Source organism: Ursus americanus, chromosome 9, assembly GCF_024610735.1.
Source record: "Ursus americanus isolate L20-20 chromosome 9, mUrsAme1.1.p, whole genome shotgun sequence".
NCBI classification, from domain to species: Eukaryota; Metazoa; Chordata; class Mammalia; order Carnivora; family Ursidae; genus Ursus; species Ursus americanus.
The window spans coordinates 35,972,906-35,991,112 of record NC_142135.1 but is presented as its reverse complement, the minus strand read 5'-3'; the positions used below and the strand labels follow the sequence as shown (position 1 = coordinate 35,991,112).

The 18,207-nt window shown below is 37.7% G+C and overlaps 1 protein-coding gene across 7 annotated transcripts in view; it reads left to right on the top strand.

Moving 5' to 3' along the window:
• The window catches only part of VPS13B (vacuolar protein sorting 13 homolog B), a 760,370-nt gene that overhangs the window by 650,458 nt on the left and 91,705 nt on the right, over nucleotides 1-18,207 (top strand). For all 7 annotated transcript variants that reach the window (XM_087864704.1, XM_087864702.1, XM_087864703.1 and 4 more), the window contains 2 exons: nucleotides 10,801-10,997; nucleotides 17,601-17,782. In XM_087864704.1, the coding sequence (XP_087720830.1) occupies nucleotides 10,801-10,997; nucleotides 17,601-17,782 (379 nt within the window). The remainder of the gene's footprint in view (nucleotides 1-10,800; nucleotides 10,998-17,600; nucleotides 17,783-18,207) is intronic.

The window sequence follows — 18,207 nt, the reverse complement described above, 5'->3', positions numbered from 1 at the left end:
GCCACAGCTGCCGTCAGTATTATTATTACATAAATAGGGATGATGGTGGAAAAGCAGCTGTTCTTCCCCCTACTCACCTGTTGCCTTGGCATCCTGGGAAATCTGGAACTGTAGTGGGAGGAGTAATAAAGATGGTGTCCTCTACCTTAGCCAGGCTTTAATAACTTAGTCCTGAATGAAAGTTCCAGCTTTGTACTCACTAACCAGCCCTACATAGCTACTCTGCCTCTATTTTTTCTAATACAAACTAAAAGACAATTGAAGCAAGACTGATAGAATACATCACTTGCTAGATCACCTCATCTCTACCAACACTTTATTATACACATAAATACAGGGAAGACACTTTTTCTCTATCCTTTTCCTAGGTTGCTTAGTGTGACTGAGTGGGCAAAGAGGCAATGGCCCAGCTTCCGCAGCCCCTGCACAAAGAAATCAGAGCTATTTATGTATGAGGACAGATGGGCACTTGCAACCTTGCTAATAGTCTTGGCAGTACTATTAAGTAATAAAAACAAATTAAGTGCCAAAATATTCTTTGTACCAAAAATATTTTTAAATAGCCAACACACATGCAAATCTTCCCAAATTAGCCATCAAATGGAAACAAATTGTGGAATAACATTTTAAATGCAAAAATACATGTGCTCTTACCAACTGGCAGATATACAACCTAAAATATATTCATATGCAAAGACCACATATGCTTAGAGTACGGTTTATTATGTATGGCTGGCTAATTTTTTAGATTCTGTCAAATAATGGATAGGAAAACAAAATGTTATAAAAAAAATATATAATCTTGACAGTCATTTGAAATGTACCATGTGTTACATGTGGAATGTTTTCCAGTGAAACCAATTTACTTGTTCCCACTTCCCATGACTCAGTATTAGATATTCAAGCTTTCTAAACTATTTTTTGGCAACCAAACTTCCTTGGAATAGTCCTCTTTCCTTCAAGTTATTCAGCACAGACATTAATAATAAATCCTCAGTTATAGATATATAACTAAAGATCATTCACATCATCTCTTTCGAACGTAAAAGCACATTTAATAAAGTTATTTAAATAGATCACACAAAACAGAGCCCAGAGTTATTCCTTGAGAATAATTAATTGCTACCATATGAAGCACAATATGACTGCATTCAATTTTTAGTTTAATTGTGTTACTACTAACCTAGAGATTAGTAGGGTAATGTCAATTCCTAACTGAAAGGCAAAGGAAGATTAGTGAGCTCATGAAAAGTTTGTTAAAAGTGAATGTGATTGCAGAATAAAATGGAAGGGCTCAGTGTATAAAACAGGATCTTTGTAGAACAGAAGACTGTTTAGGAAGATAAAAGTGTTAACTTTTCAGCACCTATCTTCATTCATTAATTTAAAAACTTTTTAAAGCATATACCACATATCATCAGACTTTGTCCTATGAATTCGCTGGAGAAATAGCTGGAGTTCAGAATCCTTCTCAAGAGAACACACAGAATGCAAGCCAGATCTCAGGAAGGAGCAGCAGGCTAACTTTCAGAACCACAACCATTGTCTCTAACCCTCCTAAATCAGGACTCAGTTCCAACACATGTCTCTCTTCCCTCTCTCCTACTCACTACCCACGCTAGGAGATTTATCCCCTCTTTTTTTTTTTTTTTAAGATTTTATGTATTTGTTTGAGAGAGAGAGCTCACACAAGTGGGGAGAAGGGCAGAGGGAAAGGGAGTAGCAGACTCTGCGCTGAGCAGGGAGCCCAATGTGGGGCTCAGTCCCAGAACCCTGAGATCATGACCTGAGCCAAAGGCAGATGCCTAACTGACTGAGTCATCCAGGTGTCCTGGGGATTTATCCCCTCTTGTGGAGACACTGATTTGCATCCCTTTTTCCTTCTCTTACCAGCTTCCTCTCTTCTACCTACCAGACCCTTCCACTGAGCCCTCTGAAACACTTGATCTATGATTAGTGAACTCCCCTAAGCCTCAATCTCTTCTTCAGGCTTTTCCCCTGCCCCTTTACCTTAAATAAAAATCTTGCCGTCCCCTGGGACTCTGTGTACCATTGTAACCCTCTGAGGTGGAGACTGTTCATTCCCTCACATCTCTTTTTACCTCAAGGTCAGGAGATAAGATGTTCTTGCTCACCAATGCCACTTGCCTCTACTCTTCTACCCTCCTGTAAAATCTCCCTGCTCCTTTGTGACTCATTCCATCTAATTATTTGTCCTCCACACACCTCTTTGTTGTTGTCATCTACTACCTTGTGGGTCACTCTCCCTAATTCTCAGAAGTCTCTGGCCCATGGCTTCTTTTTTTTTCTTTCAAGTTTTTATTTAAATTCTAGTTAGTTAACATATAGTGTAATATTACTTTCAGGAATAGAATTTAGTGATTCATCACTTAAATACAACAGCCAGTGCGCATTAAAAGTGCCCTCCTCAGTACCCATCACCCATTTAGCCCATCCCCCACCCTTCACCGACATCAACATCCTTGCAAATGACCCAGCCAACACACCAGCTTGATCTCCTCACTCTAGTGATCTTCACAACATGTAACTACTCACTCTCACACACAAGCCCCGGACCTTGTCGTCACCCCAAACTGTTCTGCCTCCTAAATCGTTCATTCCAGCATCTCATCCCACTTGCGGTCTCTCTCTCCAGCCTGCTCACTCACCAAGCTCTGCTATAGGCATTTGTTAAACTATATATAAACCTGTATAAACTATATATAAACCTATCCCTGCTTTCTCCCTGTCCGTCAGCTCACTCTGTTTTCTCATCCCCTTTTAACCAGTTTATATTCTTTTTTTTTTATTATTGAAGATTTTATTGATTTGAGAGAGAGAGAGCACAAGCAGGGGAAGTGGCAGGCAGAGCGAGAGGGAGAAGCAGGCTTTCCGATGAGCAGGGAGCCCGATTCGGGGCTTGATCCCAGGACCCTACGATTATGACCTAAGCCGAAGGCAGACGCTTAACCAATGGATCTACCCAGGTGCCCCAACCAGTTTGTATTCTTAATTCATCTTTTAAAACACCCTCTTGTAAATAAATACCCTGAACTTTGATGCTTTTTCCATTACACTCTCCTGACAAAAGGCTAAGGCTGGACAAACCTATCGCTGTGTATCAACACATTGGCTCCCTCTTCCACTCTTCAGAACAGCCAACTCCTGACTCCAGATTTCCACTTGAATAGCTCATTGCTACCTCTAACTCAGCTTTCCTAAAAATGAACTCATGATCTCTCCTCCTCTACCCCATATATACCACAAACGTACTCCCCAGTGGGACAGATCAGTCTTAACCAACTCAGTAAATGACCTCAGCATCCACACAGTCGCTTGGGCCAGAAACCTGGGAGTCATCCTTGACACCTCCCTCTCCTTATATCTAATCAATCGATAAATTTTTATGTCCCAAGAATCTCCCACACATCACTGTGCTGCCACCAACCATACTGTAGGTAGACCACTGTATTCGCTCGCTTCCTACCTGATCCTTTCACATCCAGACTTGCCCCTTTTTAATCCATTCTGTACACAGTATCAGAAGCTTTTAAAATAAACATACATTTGACTCCTTACTTCTTTGCTTAAAACCCTTCAAAGATATCCCATTGATGTGAAGGTAAAGTCAAAAATCCTTAACACGGCCTAAACACAATAGTTTTTATTACCTACATTTTAAAATGAGGGAACTAAGGCTCAGAGTCATTAAATCAGTTGGTCAAGGTGTAGAACATCCTATGGGAGTGTCATACCAGAAAGACATTTTATGATGGAGAAATAAAATACAAAGATTCTATCTGCATGGTTTATAAATTTATGGCTCAGTGTGTATCTGAATGAACAATTGACTAAAATTACCTTTAAAGTACTAATTGTACTCATTATTAGCTTTTCATCAGAAGTTTTGAAGACAAATACATTCTTATAATGAGGGAAGGGATCATATGTGCTTTTGCAAATGTACTTAAGACATACAATGTAAAATTTTTTCAACAGAAGTTTATTTGGAGTGAATTTATTAATACCCCCTTGTTAACCAAGGAAAACAGGGTGTACAAAGGAAAATCCTGACAAACACATACTGACATATTTGGGGATTTATTTCTATAGTAGTTTTCTATTGTTTTCTGAATTTTCAGAGTTGTCTGTAGTGTTCAAATTGAAGTATGTAACCACAGAGCCAGCCTCACACAAAGTTGTGAACTAAATAGTTTGTCTTTGGCTCTCTTCCAAATCTCTCTTTTTGAACTCTTCACAACTCCCCTCCCCTAAGTGCCAGTGTTGGTACAGTCCACTTTTACTGCCCTTAAACTGCCTCATGGCTTCCCACAATGGTTGCCAGCTTGTATTGCCTTATATTATGGACCTATTCCAACCCTCGCCTTGCACATCAAAACTTACTAGATTTTTTTTCCGTAAAGCCCCACTCTGCTTTCCAATGTGACAGCCAATTTTCATAAGCTATCATGTATTAATTTTAATGGAGAACTTCTGCAGACAATACCAGAAACAAGTCTTTTCTTTTCACTCTATTTTCTGTGTAACCTCTCAACAAGAAGATAATTTTGAACTTTACATTCTATTATTTGCATTACAAAAAAACAATATGTTTTTTTAAATATGCTTTTTCTAACCTCATTTGCCCTCTTCCACATCTTACCCCCTTCCCACATCTTATCCATCTCTGGTTATGACTGTCCTAAACCAAAGGATTGACTCATTGGCAGTCACTGGCAGTCCAGAGGGGAGATAAGCAATGAGATATTCCTTATCGCTCAAGTCGTAGCCAACACGGACGGCCACATTTTAATAGATGTGCAGCAGAAAACTGTATTGAACTAAGATTACAGTGTTCTTAAATATCCAGGTTCTAGGCTTATTATTTTCTTCTCACAAACCCAACCCATCGTTAAGAAATCTGGCAAGTAAGACCCTTAATCACAACCTCGCCGCTCCTGGTAAAAACACCCAAGCTTCAGAAGTGTTCTTTGAGCATGAGAAGGATAAATAATTCATAGCTAACATTTTTTAAGCTTTTACTATGTGGTATTATATGAGATGCTTTGTCTCTTTTGATTCTCACAATTCCTGAGATAGTTCTGTTACTATCTCCTTTTTAGAAATAAGGAAACTGATGTTGGAGAAATTAATTTGCCCAAGAACTCATAGCTAATGGAGCTAGGAATTGAATCCCATTAAGGTCTGACTCCAAAGTTCATGCTTTCATCTGTACTTCTTTGTTGAGAATTTTTAATGTGCCAGAGATGGACTGAATCACCCAGTATGTATATATTCATTCATTCATTCATCCATGAATTATTCATTCATTCATTCATTCAGCAACTTTCTTTTTGAACATTCACTATATACACTTTGCCAGGTGCTATGGAAATCCAAAGCTCAGCCAAATGGAAATCATTCCCTCAAGGAATGTGCCTACCAGGGAAGATGTCATGTGTAGAAATAACTATAACATGAGGTATACAGCGATAAGAGCTATGAAACAGATTCCCTTTTAAAAAACTATTGAAGTTCAGAAAAGGGAGAGCATTTCTCCATCTGGGGAGGTGAAAAGGCTCAAAGAAAGGTGGTATTTCATTTGGACCTTGATAGATGGGAAGGATTTAAACATGAGACAATGAGAAATGAGGGGGTGTACAGGTATTTTAGGCTGAGAGAGAATATAGAAACAAAGACCCAGAGAGGGAAAAGTTAGAAAAAAGTATGTCATGGAAAGCAAGAAGGGAGAGAATGTCAAGAAATGGATAAAAGTGGACTACTATGAATGTGTTACTTGTCCTCATCACTAAACAGAACATATGCTTCTGTTTCATCCCCCTGTCAGCCTCTTATGCATATCCATTTTGTTCCCCTTTTCCCGGTAAGCATCTCTCCATATATGGATGCTCAAGTCCCTCTTTAAAGAAAAGGAACTGTTATGGGTGGAGGTAAAGTTTATTCCCATTAAAAGATTAGGAATCACTTATTTAGAAAAGAAAGGTTAAGGAGAAATCTATTCATTCAGGAAGCTTCTGTTAAGATCCTATTTATGTCCCAGAAACTCTTAGATGCTAAGAAAATTTTTTTAAATAAATGTGCCATTTTTGCCTCAAGGATCTAGGGTCAGCCAAAGGAGACAACCATGTTAAGTAGGGAATTGCGAAGTGTAATGAGTTTTTTGACAGAGGAGCGTGTTAGATACAGAAGTGACACAAAGGAGGCAGCAATCAGCTCTGAGGATGTTAATTAGGGAATGCATCCAAAAGAAAAAACACACCTGAGCCCAGTCCTTTTTATTTTTTTAAGACAAATGGGATTAACCCACATGTTCTATTCTAAAGCTTTTTTTAAAATTTAGTGATGTATCTTGGATGTCTTTTGTGTTAGTATATATAGATATTCCTTATTCATTTTAATGGTTGGATAGTAATCCATTCTGTAGATCTGCCTGTTATATTTAACTAATCCCCTCTTAGTGGGTATTTGAGTCATTTTTAATTTCTTACTGATACACCCAGTGCTGAAATAAATACACACTTGCATTGGAATCTCTGTAAACAAATTCTTAGATGTGTACTTCCACACATTTGATAGATACTGCCAAATTACCCTCCAAAAATATTGGGTGGAAATTCTTATTCCCACACCTGTGCAGAAATTGGAACTGTCAGTCTTTTAAAACTGTCAGAGTAATAAATAAAAAATATTACATTGTTAATTTGAATTTGAATTTAAGTATTAGTAAAGTTGGGTAGCTTTTCATGCTTCCTGGCCAGTTACTTTTCTTTTTCTGCGAACTAATTACTGTCAGAGTCTCCAATTTTACCATATGCAAGCTAATAAATCACCTGTTAGTGTTCGTGGCTGCTGGCAGAAGACATAAGACTCGTGGGTCAGAAACAAAGAACGTTGTCGGACACGACAAGTAACACGAGCATCGTTTGCATTGGCTCCTCTTGCCCCCAGGTCCCACAAGGGCACTGCACAAGGGCCCTCAGGGATGGCTTGCATGCAGTAGTTATATGGCACAGGCAGGAACACGGAGCTTGTCACATCCACCCCCTTTAGAGTGAGTCTGGTCTTCGCCCTGGAGAGAGACTTTCCCGCATCCCTCAAAGTTATTCTCTGTAAACACAACCTAAGAACTAGCCCCCGTTAACAGCTTTCAGGGTCTTGCATCCTATTCATAGCTACAATAAATGTAGGGAAGTTCAGGGCCCATGGCGAATTGCCTTTTCCAACATCTTCCTTTTCTTATTTTTCTATATGCTTATTTATCATTTTCTCATTGATTTGTAAGCACTCTCTGCTACCACAACAATTATTCCTGGATCTATCATTGAATATCACCTATCTTACCCTAGTTTGCTTTTTTTTTTCTTATTTGATTTTATCCACTGTGGTTTTATGGGGTTTTTTTCTTCCATGGGTTTCATGCAATACCTATAAGAAGCTGCCCTATTATGATAAAAATATAACTACATCAAAAACTAATGATGTACTGTATGGCAACTAAAATAACATAATAAAAAGAAACGAAAAAAAACCAAAAAATATAGGTCAATTACACTTGAATAAAAAAACAAAGGAAACAAACAAAAATATTAACTGATTTTTTTTCTCTTATGCTTCAGTTTGGGCCTTTAACATTTTGATCCTTTTGGTTTTTTTGACTGTTTCCTTGGCTGTGCAGAAGCTTTTTATCTTGATGAAGTCCCATAAGTTCATTTTATCTTTTGTTTCTCTTGCCTTTGGAGATGTGTCATGAAAAAGGTTGCATTGGCCAATGTCATAGAGGTTGCTGCCTATGTTCTCCTCTAGAATTTTGATGGATTCCTGTCTCACATCGAGGTCTTTCATCCATTTGGAGTTTATTTTTGTGTATGGTGTGAGAGAGTGGTCAAGTTTCATTCTTTTGCATGTAGCTGTCCAATTTTCCCAGCACCATTTATTGAAGAGACTGTCTTTTTTCCACCAGATGTTTTTTCCTGCTTTATCAAAGATTAGCTGTCCAAAGAGCCGAGGGTCCATTTCTGGGTTCTCTATTCTGTTCCATTGGTCTACGTGTCTGTTTTTGTGCCAGTACCATGCTGTCTTTGTGATCACAGCTTTGTAGTACAGCTCGAAATCCGGCATTGTGATGCCCCCAGCTTTGTTTTTCCTTTTCAACAGTTCCTTGGAGATTCGGGGCCTTTTCTGGTTCCATACAAATTTAAGGACTATTTGTTCCAGTTCTTTGAAAAATGTCCTCGGTATTTTGATCGGGATAGCATTGAAAGTGTAGATTGCTCTGGGTACAATGGACATTTTAACTGTGTTAATTCTTCCGATCCATGAGCATGGAATATTTTTCCATCTTTTTATGTCTTCCTCAGTGTCTTTCAAGAGTGATTTATAGTTTCTAGAATATAAGTCCTTTACGTCTCTGGTTAAATTAATTCCAAGGTAATGTATGGTTTTTGGTGCTATTGTAAATGGGATGGATTCCTTAATTTCTCTTTCTTCAGTCTCATTGTTCGTGTATAGAAATGCAACTGATTTCTGAGCATTGATTTTTGTATCCTGCCACCTTACTGAATTGCTCTATAACTTCTAATAGTTTGGGCGTGGATTCTTTTGGGTTTTCCATGTAGAGTATCATGTCATCTGCGAAGAGAGACAGTTTGACTTCTTTGCCAATTTGGATACCTTTTATCCCTTTTTGTCGTCTGATTGCTGTTGCAAGGACTTCTAGTACTATGTTGAATAATAGTGGCGAGAGTGGGCATCCTTGTCTTGTTCCTGATCTTAAGGGAAAGGCTTCCAGCTTTTCCCCATTGAGAATAATATTTGTCGTAGGCTTTTCATAGATGGCTTTTATGAGATTGAGAAATGTACCCTCTATTCCTACACTCTGAAGGGTTTTAATCAGGAAAGGATGCTGTATTTTGTCAAATGCTTTTTCTGCATCAATTGAGAGGATCATATGGTTCCTGAGACTTTTCTTGTTGATATGATGTATCTCGCTGATCAATTTGCGAATGTTGAACCACGCTTGCATCCCAGGGATGAATCCCACTTGGTCATGATGGATAATCCTTTTAATGTACTGTTGGATTCTATTAGCCAGGATCTTGTTGAGGATTTTGGCATCCATATTCATTAGGGAAATTGGTCTGTAATTCTCCTTTTTGATGGGGTCTTTGCCTGGTTTGGGGATCAAGGTAATATTGGCCTCATAGAATGAGTTTGGTAGCTTTCCTTCTGTTTCTGTTTTTTGAAATAGCTTTAGGAGAATAGGTATTATTTCTTCTTTGAATGTTTGGTAGAATTCCCCAGGAAAACCGTCCGGGCCTGGAGTTTTGTTATTTGGAAGGTTGTTTATCACTGACTCAATCTCTTCATAATTAATTGGCCTGTTTAAGAAATCAGTTTCTTCCTGTTTCCGTCTTGGTAGTATATAGGTTTCCAGGAAGGCCTCCATCTCTTCCAGATTGCTTAATTTATTGGCATATAGCTGTTGATAAAAGTTTCTAATAATCCTTCCAATTTCATTGGTGTTGGTCGTGACCTTTCCTTTTCACTCATAATTTTATTAATTTGGGTCCTTTCTCTTTTGAATAAGTCTTGCCAGTGGTCTGTCAATTTTATTGATTCTCTCAAAGAACCAGCTTCTAGTCCTGTTGATCTGCTCTACTGTACTTCTGGTTTCTAATTCATTGATTTCTGCTCTAATCTTGGTCAACTGCTTCCTCGTGAGTGACTAGGCCTGTCCCTTTGTTGCTGTTCCAGCTTCTTGAGGTGAGAATATAAAAACTGCATTTTAGATTTTTCTATTCTTTTGAGTGAGGCTTGGATGGCTATGTATTTCCCCCTTAGGACTGCCTTTGCAGTATCCCATAGGTTTTGGACCATTGTGTTTTCATTCTCGTTGGTCTCCATAAATTGTTTAAATTGATTTTTGATTTCCTGGTTTATCGAGTCATTTCTGAGCAGGATGGTTCTTAGTCTCCAAGTGTTTGAGTTTCTTCCAAATTGTTCCTTGTGGTTGAGTTCCAATTTCAGAGCGTTGTGGTCTGAGAATATGCAGGGGATAATTTCAGTCTTTTGGTATCGGTTGAGACCTGTTTTGTGTCCCAGAACATAGTCTATTCTTGAGAATGTTCCATGGGCATTAGAATAGAATGAGTATTCTTTGGTTCTGGGGTGTAGTGTTCTATATATATCTATGAAGTCCAGCTCGTCAAGTATGGCATTCAAAGCCTTTGATTCTTTGCTTAGTTTTTGCATTTTGATCCTTTTGGAATCTACTTTCATCTAGGAATGATGTAGGGATCCACTTTGGTTTTGCCAAATGGCTAGACAGTTCTTGCAACCTCATTTCCTGTCTTTCCCTACTTGTTTGAAATGGTATCTTCCTTACTATTTATCTGTACTTCTGTACTTATATCTTATACTATTTTTTGTTCTATTTCTTCTAATCTATTTGTAGGCTACTACCAAACCTTATCTTTTAACTCTGATAGCTTTATAATACGCTTAACAGCTGGTAGAATTTATTCCTCATTTTTTCTCTTTTATTTAAAAACTTTCTTGGCTGTTTTCACATAGTATTCTTGAATGGGTTTTTAAAATAAAGTAGGTAAACAGGGTGAATATAACTATGAAAAGAAATTCTAAACTGTCTTTTTCAGACATCCCTTTTTAAAAGTCTTGTTCATGTTATAACTTTTATGGTTTAATTTGCATTTCCACAAATATAGAACTGTATCATAGTTTCTATTTGCAACTTCTAAAATCTTCTTTATTTTAATATAGATTCCTTGTAGTTTGGAATACTGGGATGAACTCCAGAAGGTTTTTGTTGCATTTCAAGAATTTAGTCTGTCTGAAAGCAAAGTTTGTGAACTGCAGTTGCCGGATATCAATCTTGTGAGTGACCAGAAGAAACTGGTATCCTCGGATCTTTGGAGAATTGTCTTGAACAGCAGTCAAAATGGTGCTGACGACCAAAGGTAACTCGGTGAAAAATGAAATGGTGACATTATACTGAGAGGCGGTCATCAAGTCATCATATCTGGTGGCCCCTCACGTAGCCATAGCTCAGCCGACTAGCAGCTGCGTTTGTGTGAACTACAGATGAGCACTAGGACATAAGACAGAAGCTGATAGAGCAGAGACTGCGTACTAAAAATCCTGTGTTGTAGGTAAAATACGGCCTTGTGAGCCCTAACGATAAGAACGTGTTCCTTAAATATAAAAGCAAAAAGTGCAAAAAACAAACTACCAAAAAAAAAAAAAATTGAGCCCTCCTGAACAAAAAATACCAAGAAAAAGAATCATTAATTCCTCAACAGACTCTTAATGACGCAGTAAACAATATGTGTCAGTGATAACCCTGCGGCATTAAGAGAATGGTTAAATAAATGCTATTGTCTCCTTCTAAAAAGATAAATTTTGGAATTATTGCTTTCTTAAGTGGTTTTATTTTTTTCTTAAAGATTTATTTATTTACTTGAGAGAGAGAGCACATAAGCAGGGGGAGGAGGGAGGGAGAAGCAGACTCCCCACTGAGCAGGGAGCCTGATGCAGGGCTTGATCTCAAGACCCTGGGATCATGACCTGAGCTGAAGGCAGATGCTTAACCAGCTGAGCCACCCAGGTACCTCTCTGAAGTGGTTTAAAGAAAAACTTTAAAAGACCTCTAGACATTAGAAAAACTTGGCTAACCAAAATGACTTCTATCCAAAGGATTTCTAGATAGCTCTACATTATATTTGGCCATAATGAATCTGTAGAGCTGTAGACTTCAGGTGTTCTGTATCATGTCCCCACAACTTCCTGTCCCACATCTCCTACAGGGTATCTGGTTAATGGCAAAGAAGGGCCAGACTGTCCCTGTTTTCAATGTTTGCCTGCTTGATACATCCACTAACTTAGAGTAGAAAAAAAATTGGCTTCAGTAACCTATTCTTCAGTATGTCTTCTCATTTACATATTCCTATTTGTTAAGCCTTTCTGTTCGTGCTCCCACAAAAGACAAGAAAAATATACTAAATCACAGTCAGCGGAATCATTTTCTTGGGTCATATGATAATGCGTGTACCATGGGCTCAGGCCCATCTTGCTGTCTATCACTCTCAATGTCCCACCTTCCAGTTCCCCTGATGAACTGGGTTTAGCATTATCTTACTCCTTTTGTATAATCCCTCCTTTTTTCCCCCAAACAACATTCTGGCACTAACAAAGAGAAAAAAACATCCATCATTCATAACATCCTGCAAATCAACTATTTTCTCTTTTCTGTGTTACCTTTATCTTTGCCCATGACTATTTGCCTTTACAAGGTTATAATTGTAGTACATCATTTCGTATTCTGATTCCTACTTTATGTTATAAAGAGCTGCGAATGTTTTCTCTTAATTAGTAATACTGTTTGTTCATTGAAGAGCATTTGGGAAATAAAGAGAATCACCCATGGCCATATCATACTGATAACCTCTGTTAACATTTTAACAGTAGCATCACAGTCTTTTCCAGTGATTACTTTGTGTGCTTAATAATAATGTTTTATGCTTTATATATTTTATTTCTAGGTCATGTGGGCTCTTTAAGAATAATTACCTTCTTTTATATTACCTACTGATTATAGTAAAAATATATTAGAGGAGTGGGATCTTAATTTCACCTATATATGTAATGCAGCAATGAAAAGAATACCCATCCTGTGAGATGTTAGCAAATGTATAGGAAGATTGCCTATTCTAAGTACAGGTTACCTAGTCAGAAACCAGGAAATCTCAGAAAATAGAGCTGTAAATAACAAAAATGTTTTTAATCCGAGTTTCCTTAATAGTATCAAGTTAGAAATCATTTCTTGATTCTAATTATGAAAGAATGCATTTTCAGCATTGAAAGAAGCATTCTCGACAAGATTAATTCCTCTGAATTTGAAACATTCATAAAAATTACTTTTGTGGTAAGCTTAGCACTACAGAAATGTGGAACCTTTAGGGAATGGAAATTTATGCAGACAATCAAATTCAGGCAATTTTTCACCAAGCTTTTGACATTGTAATCACAGATCTTTTGTCCTCACCTGGGATTTTTCAAGTTACCTAATATTTCACAATTGATCTTGCTTTGTTTGACATTAACCATTTTTCAGATAGAATTTGATATTAATGAAATTAAATTTAAAGAGTTAGTTTAAAAGTCAACTTCATAAGACCCTACTAAGACACTTTTCAAAAGGGACAGTAAATAAATTTTATCCAATTTCTAGAAAGAAAACATTAGGCTTCAGTAATATGTCAGCATTTCATGCAGAAAGAAAACTGCTGCAGTTAGCTCCAGTATATTCTGTCATGAGAAATTTAGAACTAGACAAAAACCTGATGCTTTTATGATTAGAGATTATCTTATAAGTAATATTCTTGGTGGTTTGAAAAGGATATGCATCAGACTGTTGTACATTCCAGGAAGAAAGTTCATAAAAATAAGTCCTATGAAGCTTAATCTTAAAAAGAAAAAAGAGGAAGAAAAAGCAAAAGCCATCTTGCCCACAATTGGCATAAAGTTGCAACAGTGTAGGGCAGCTCAGTGGTAATGGCATCACTGTATGTATGTAAATAGAAGCACTATTTAATAGAGAATGCCAGGTTAGAAGACCTGGATTTATGTCCTGGCTCCATCACCAACTAGGTATTTGGCTTTGAGAAACTGATTTTTAAGCTAAGGCTTTAAGATATGAGCAGGAGCTAACGGGTCCAAAGGCAGGTAGCCTTCATTACAAAGGACTGGAGACAAAAGAGCCAATCTCTTAAACCTTAGTATGTTTATCCCATACAGGTATATTATCTTTAATTCAATGCCTGTGTGCTTGTAGTAGTTACATTCCACCATCTTTAATTAGTGGTTTGCTTGATCATATGAAAAGGAATGATTGGTAATGGTGGTGCTTTTTTGAAGGTAGCATTCAAAGTAGAGAAACTTCAAGGTTAATTTCCACTATAGTATTGACCTCTTAGGAGACTTCTCCTATTTGCTGCATACTGGACTGGAGGCAAGAGATACAACCTTTAAGCCCTGATCAAGATATCCATTTCAGCTATTTATCTTTAATCTAATCATGTATGCATTTGCCTACACTCATTGCTTAAGCCTAAATAAATCCCCTTTATCAGTTAGGTCCTGACAAGAAACAGAAGGCACACTCAAACTTGAAGATTGTGGAGAGTTTAATGAAAGGACTATTAACAAAAGTGTGGGCAGGATTAAGGGATGGTACAGTACCCTGGGGCTAGGAATCCTGGGGAACCATCCCATTCTTAGGCCTGAAGGAGCCAGGGGAATACACACCCTCACTCCACTCTCCTCTCGCCTTCTAATCTCCTATGGGCACCTCCTACTGCCTGAACCAGAGGACAAGACAGAGGACAAAGCAGCTTGTTGATACAGTCCAGTGGCAGAGAAGAGGATGGAGAAGGGTAGAAAGTGTGGATCTAGTGAGCAAACAGAAGGTATCCAGCAATTACACACTCTATTTGGAATATACAGTTTCTTACCCAGTAACTGGCCCTACAAGGAAAAAAAGGGAAACAGAGTGGTGGGCCCAACTCTCAGGTTTTGGGCCACTCTGCTGGGTTCCCTGGGTTTGGAATCAATTTGATGTCTTCTGATGGATCAAAACAACCGTCTAATTTGTTTCCCGCCTCTTACCCTCACGCCAAAAGACTAATCCTAGAAGTATGTGACTTTGTCAAGTCATACAAATTACAGGCAACTATCATGAAACACAATAATAACTGCAGATCCTGATATATAGGTCCAGTTAACTTTATTACCAGTTGATAATGCTCAACTGTGTTCACCTGTGCCAAGTCTTTGGTGGTTGGTTGTGCATATTGCACGGTCATTTCTCACAACATTGGAACATGTGAAAGCAGATTACTTATAAGGACTTTTTATCCCCACCCCCAAAATGCTGGTTAATGGAAGAAGGCATCTTAGAATAGAAGTGTGGCTTAAGGGTACTCTTTCTTCATGCAATGAAAATTGAAACTCCGGTGAGATTTTTGGAGTACTTTCATTTTTTGGTTGTACCACAACAAAGTATTCTCTCCTACTCCCTAAAGATCTTATAAAAGAACCCCCCTTCACTCCTGTTTGGTAATCTTTGAGACCGTAGTCAACAGCTTTTTTTTTTTTTTTCAAAGAGGAGATGCTTTTCATTTTTCGGAGCCTTGATTCTTGCATAGACAGACAGCGGAAGAATTAGAAAAATGATCGTGATGATCAAGTCTCTGGATTGTTTCTCTTCTCTCCACGAGTTGATTACACATCTCGTAAATTATGTTTTTCCTTTTGACATCTGGATCAGAGTTCATTGTACCTAATTAAGGAGATCACACAAACGTAACTACTCTAAGTGTCCCTAGCAGGGTCATCCCTCTCCTATACATCACTGGTTAGCTCTATTACACTTACATCTTTTTAGTCCTGGTGTAAGAGGTAGGCATATATATGCTGCTTTTATGGTATATAATGATGATCAAAATAAGTTGAGTGTCAAAAAACTATAATTTTACTGATTTAAAATACATTTAAAGTATATTCAGGTTGTATATGCCATATTAATTGTGATTAAGAAATTTTAATTTTGATGGGACTCTAATTTTTCAGTAAATCTGAATTTTTAAATACAGTTTAACTCAACAACCATTTTAGTTAGGATTTTAAGATTGAAAGAGTATTGCTAACTACCTGAGTGTGTTAGGAGTTACTATATAAGCCAAAAAATATCTCTTTTTAAAAATGTATGTGTATATTTAATTTAGGAAGAACTAAGAATTAATCAATTTGTTATTAATAAAAATTGTAACACATACTCCTGTTTTAGTAACCTTTTTCAACAAGTTATTCTATCTGCTACTCTAAAGATAGAAAAATAAATCTTGGAAAATCTCAAGAGTGTCAAAAATTGTAGTTGGCAAGAAAAATGCTTCAGATAAACACCTCTGTTGTTGTACTCACTGTTTTTAAACTGATCTCCTAGAACTCTTGCCTAGATTTTTAGTAATATTTTGACTAACATTGTACCCTATTTCTAACAAGTTCTGAAAGTAGTTCAAATGTATAAAACACACAATTAATACGTTTTGCTCTTTCTGAATAAATACAAGTTTTAATTTTACCTAGTCAAAGAAGTCTGTTATTTATAACTCCACAGATAAATTCCTAGAAGGCTATTTAAATCAGTATGCCCATTTATAGAAGCTTTAGAATATACTTAGATGCATTTCTTGCACATGGCATTTAATCAGTAACCAACTGCCCCACAGTTTGTATTCTCTTGGCAGGCACTGGAGATTTACTAACATGGCAGTAAATACCACCATATAAGTATAAACTCCTTAAAATTAAATACTCAGTAAACGTGTTGGAATGCTCCTAGCTTTCATTTTCACCAGGCTTTTCCCAGCCTCTTTCAACATGTAGCTGAGGATTCATACTCTGAGAATCCCACGTGATGCTCCTCACGCCATTCTGAGTTCCTCTTACGTTTCTGCTCTGGCGGCACTTCCGACTTTCCTGTACCTGGGTGGTTGTTCTATTTGATGATGTTTCTAAATGTCTACATATTTTATATCACCACTTAGATGGTGATATAAAACCAAGGATTTATTTCCTTAGTTTTTCCTCCCTAGGATACTGTAAATCACGGTGTTTCTTCTCTAGGCTCCTCATGGACTTGGAAGCCAGGCTCGCATAGCTGTAGCACAGATTTCAGATTTGGAAAGAAGAGGGCAGAGGACAGTGAGAGAGAATGGGGCGGCATCTATTCAGTGAGCCACCGTCACCAGAATGTCCCTTGCGCCATCCCACTCCCCAGTTCCCATGTCTCTGCTAGCACTGAGGCAAGGCAGCTAGGCAGTATGTTTCCTGTGCATGCTAACAGCTGCCACGTACAAACTTCTTCCCTCCTATAGATGCCTTCACTGGTCCTTTTAATGAGATTTTACTTGTTTAAAATGGCGGTAGATGGGCAAGTGAATAGAGGACCCATGCAGTGAACTGTCCATGGGACCTTGGTTCTTCTGGACATGGTCATAACTTTTATGGCACCTAGTACACTAGTTAGTGGGTGTTCAGTAAAGAGTATTGGCTAACTCATGGCCCTATGGATATGGACAATCTGGAGAAGTAAAACAAAGTGAAACATTTATGGTGACACTGAAAGTATTGGGTTTTTGAACAGCAGAGTCATACTCCAAATTGTGTTGGTCTTAAACTTATAGGAGAACAAGTTGTCCATAAATTGTGTGGGTTGTGGATGGAGGAAAATTGGATTGGAGGTAGGTCAACATGACCTGGGGTTTGAGGAATCCTTTGAAATTTTTCTGCTAATAACTTATAAATAATAATCAACATGAACTTAATTTTTAAAAATTAAGTTTTTGTGAGTTTATGTGAGTAAATACAGAAGATTTGATGATAATATATTAACTATAGGATTATGGGTGCTAGTTTTAAAAACCCTTATAGAAAGACATTTTACTTATATGGTATTGGGAAATCTAGTTCATTGATCTTCTTTTATCACTTATTTCCCATAGCTCTGCAAGTGAATCTGGTTCTCAAAGCACTTGTGACCAACTTGTAACTCCAACAGCCCTGGCTGCCTGTACCAGAGTCGACTCCTGTTTTACCCCATGGTTTGTCCCATCTCTTTCCATTTCCTTCCAGTTTGCTCACCTGGAGTTCCATCTTTGTCATCACCTTGATCAACTAGGCACAGGTACTCTTTCCTTTAGCATCTGAATAGCATCCACTTAATACTTACGGTTTTTCTTGAGTGTTCTCAAGACATAGTTCATCGATTTTTTACCCAGATAATTAATTTTACTTTCAGGAAGTAAAAAGGTGTGGAAGGGTTTTCATTCTGTGTATTGCAGTATTAGTGATGTTTCAAAGTGCTGTGATTATTAATCACTTCCACCACCCAGAGCTCTTTCCCTACTGACTACCACCCATGTGGTGGTGAAAATTTTTAGAAGACACATTCATTTCCCCTAAAAATGAGCACTGGCAAAATTATTCTGAAGTTGACTTCATCTAACAGATGTACCCCTTACTTTTGAGCCATCATATGGACCTATTTTATAGATTACCAGTAGTATTGAACTAACATGATTTTGCATGCTTCCTAATAAGAATTTTCAA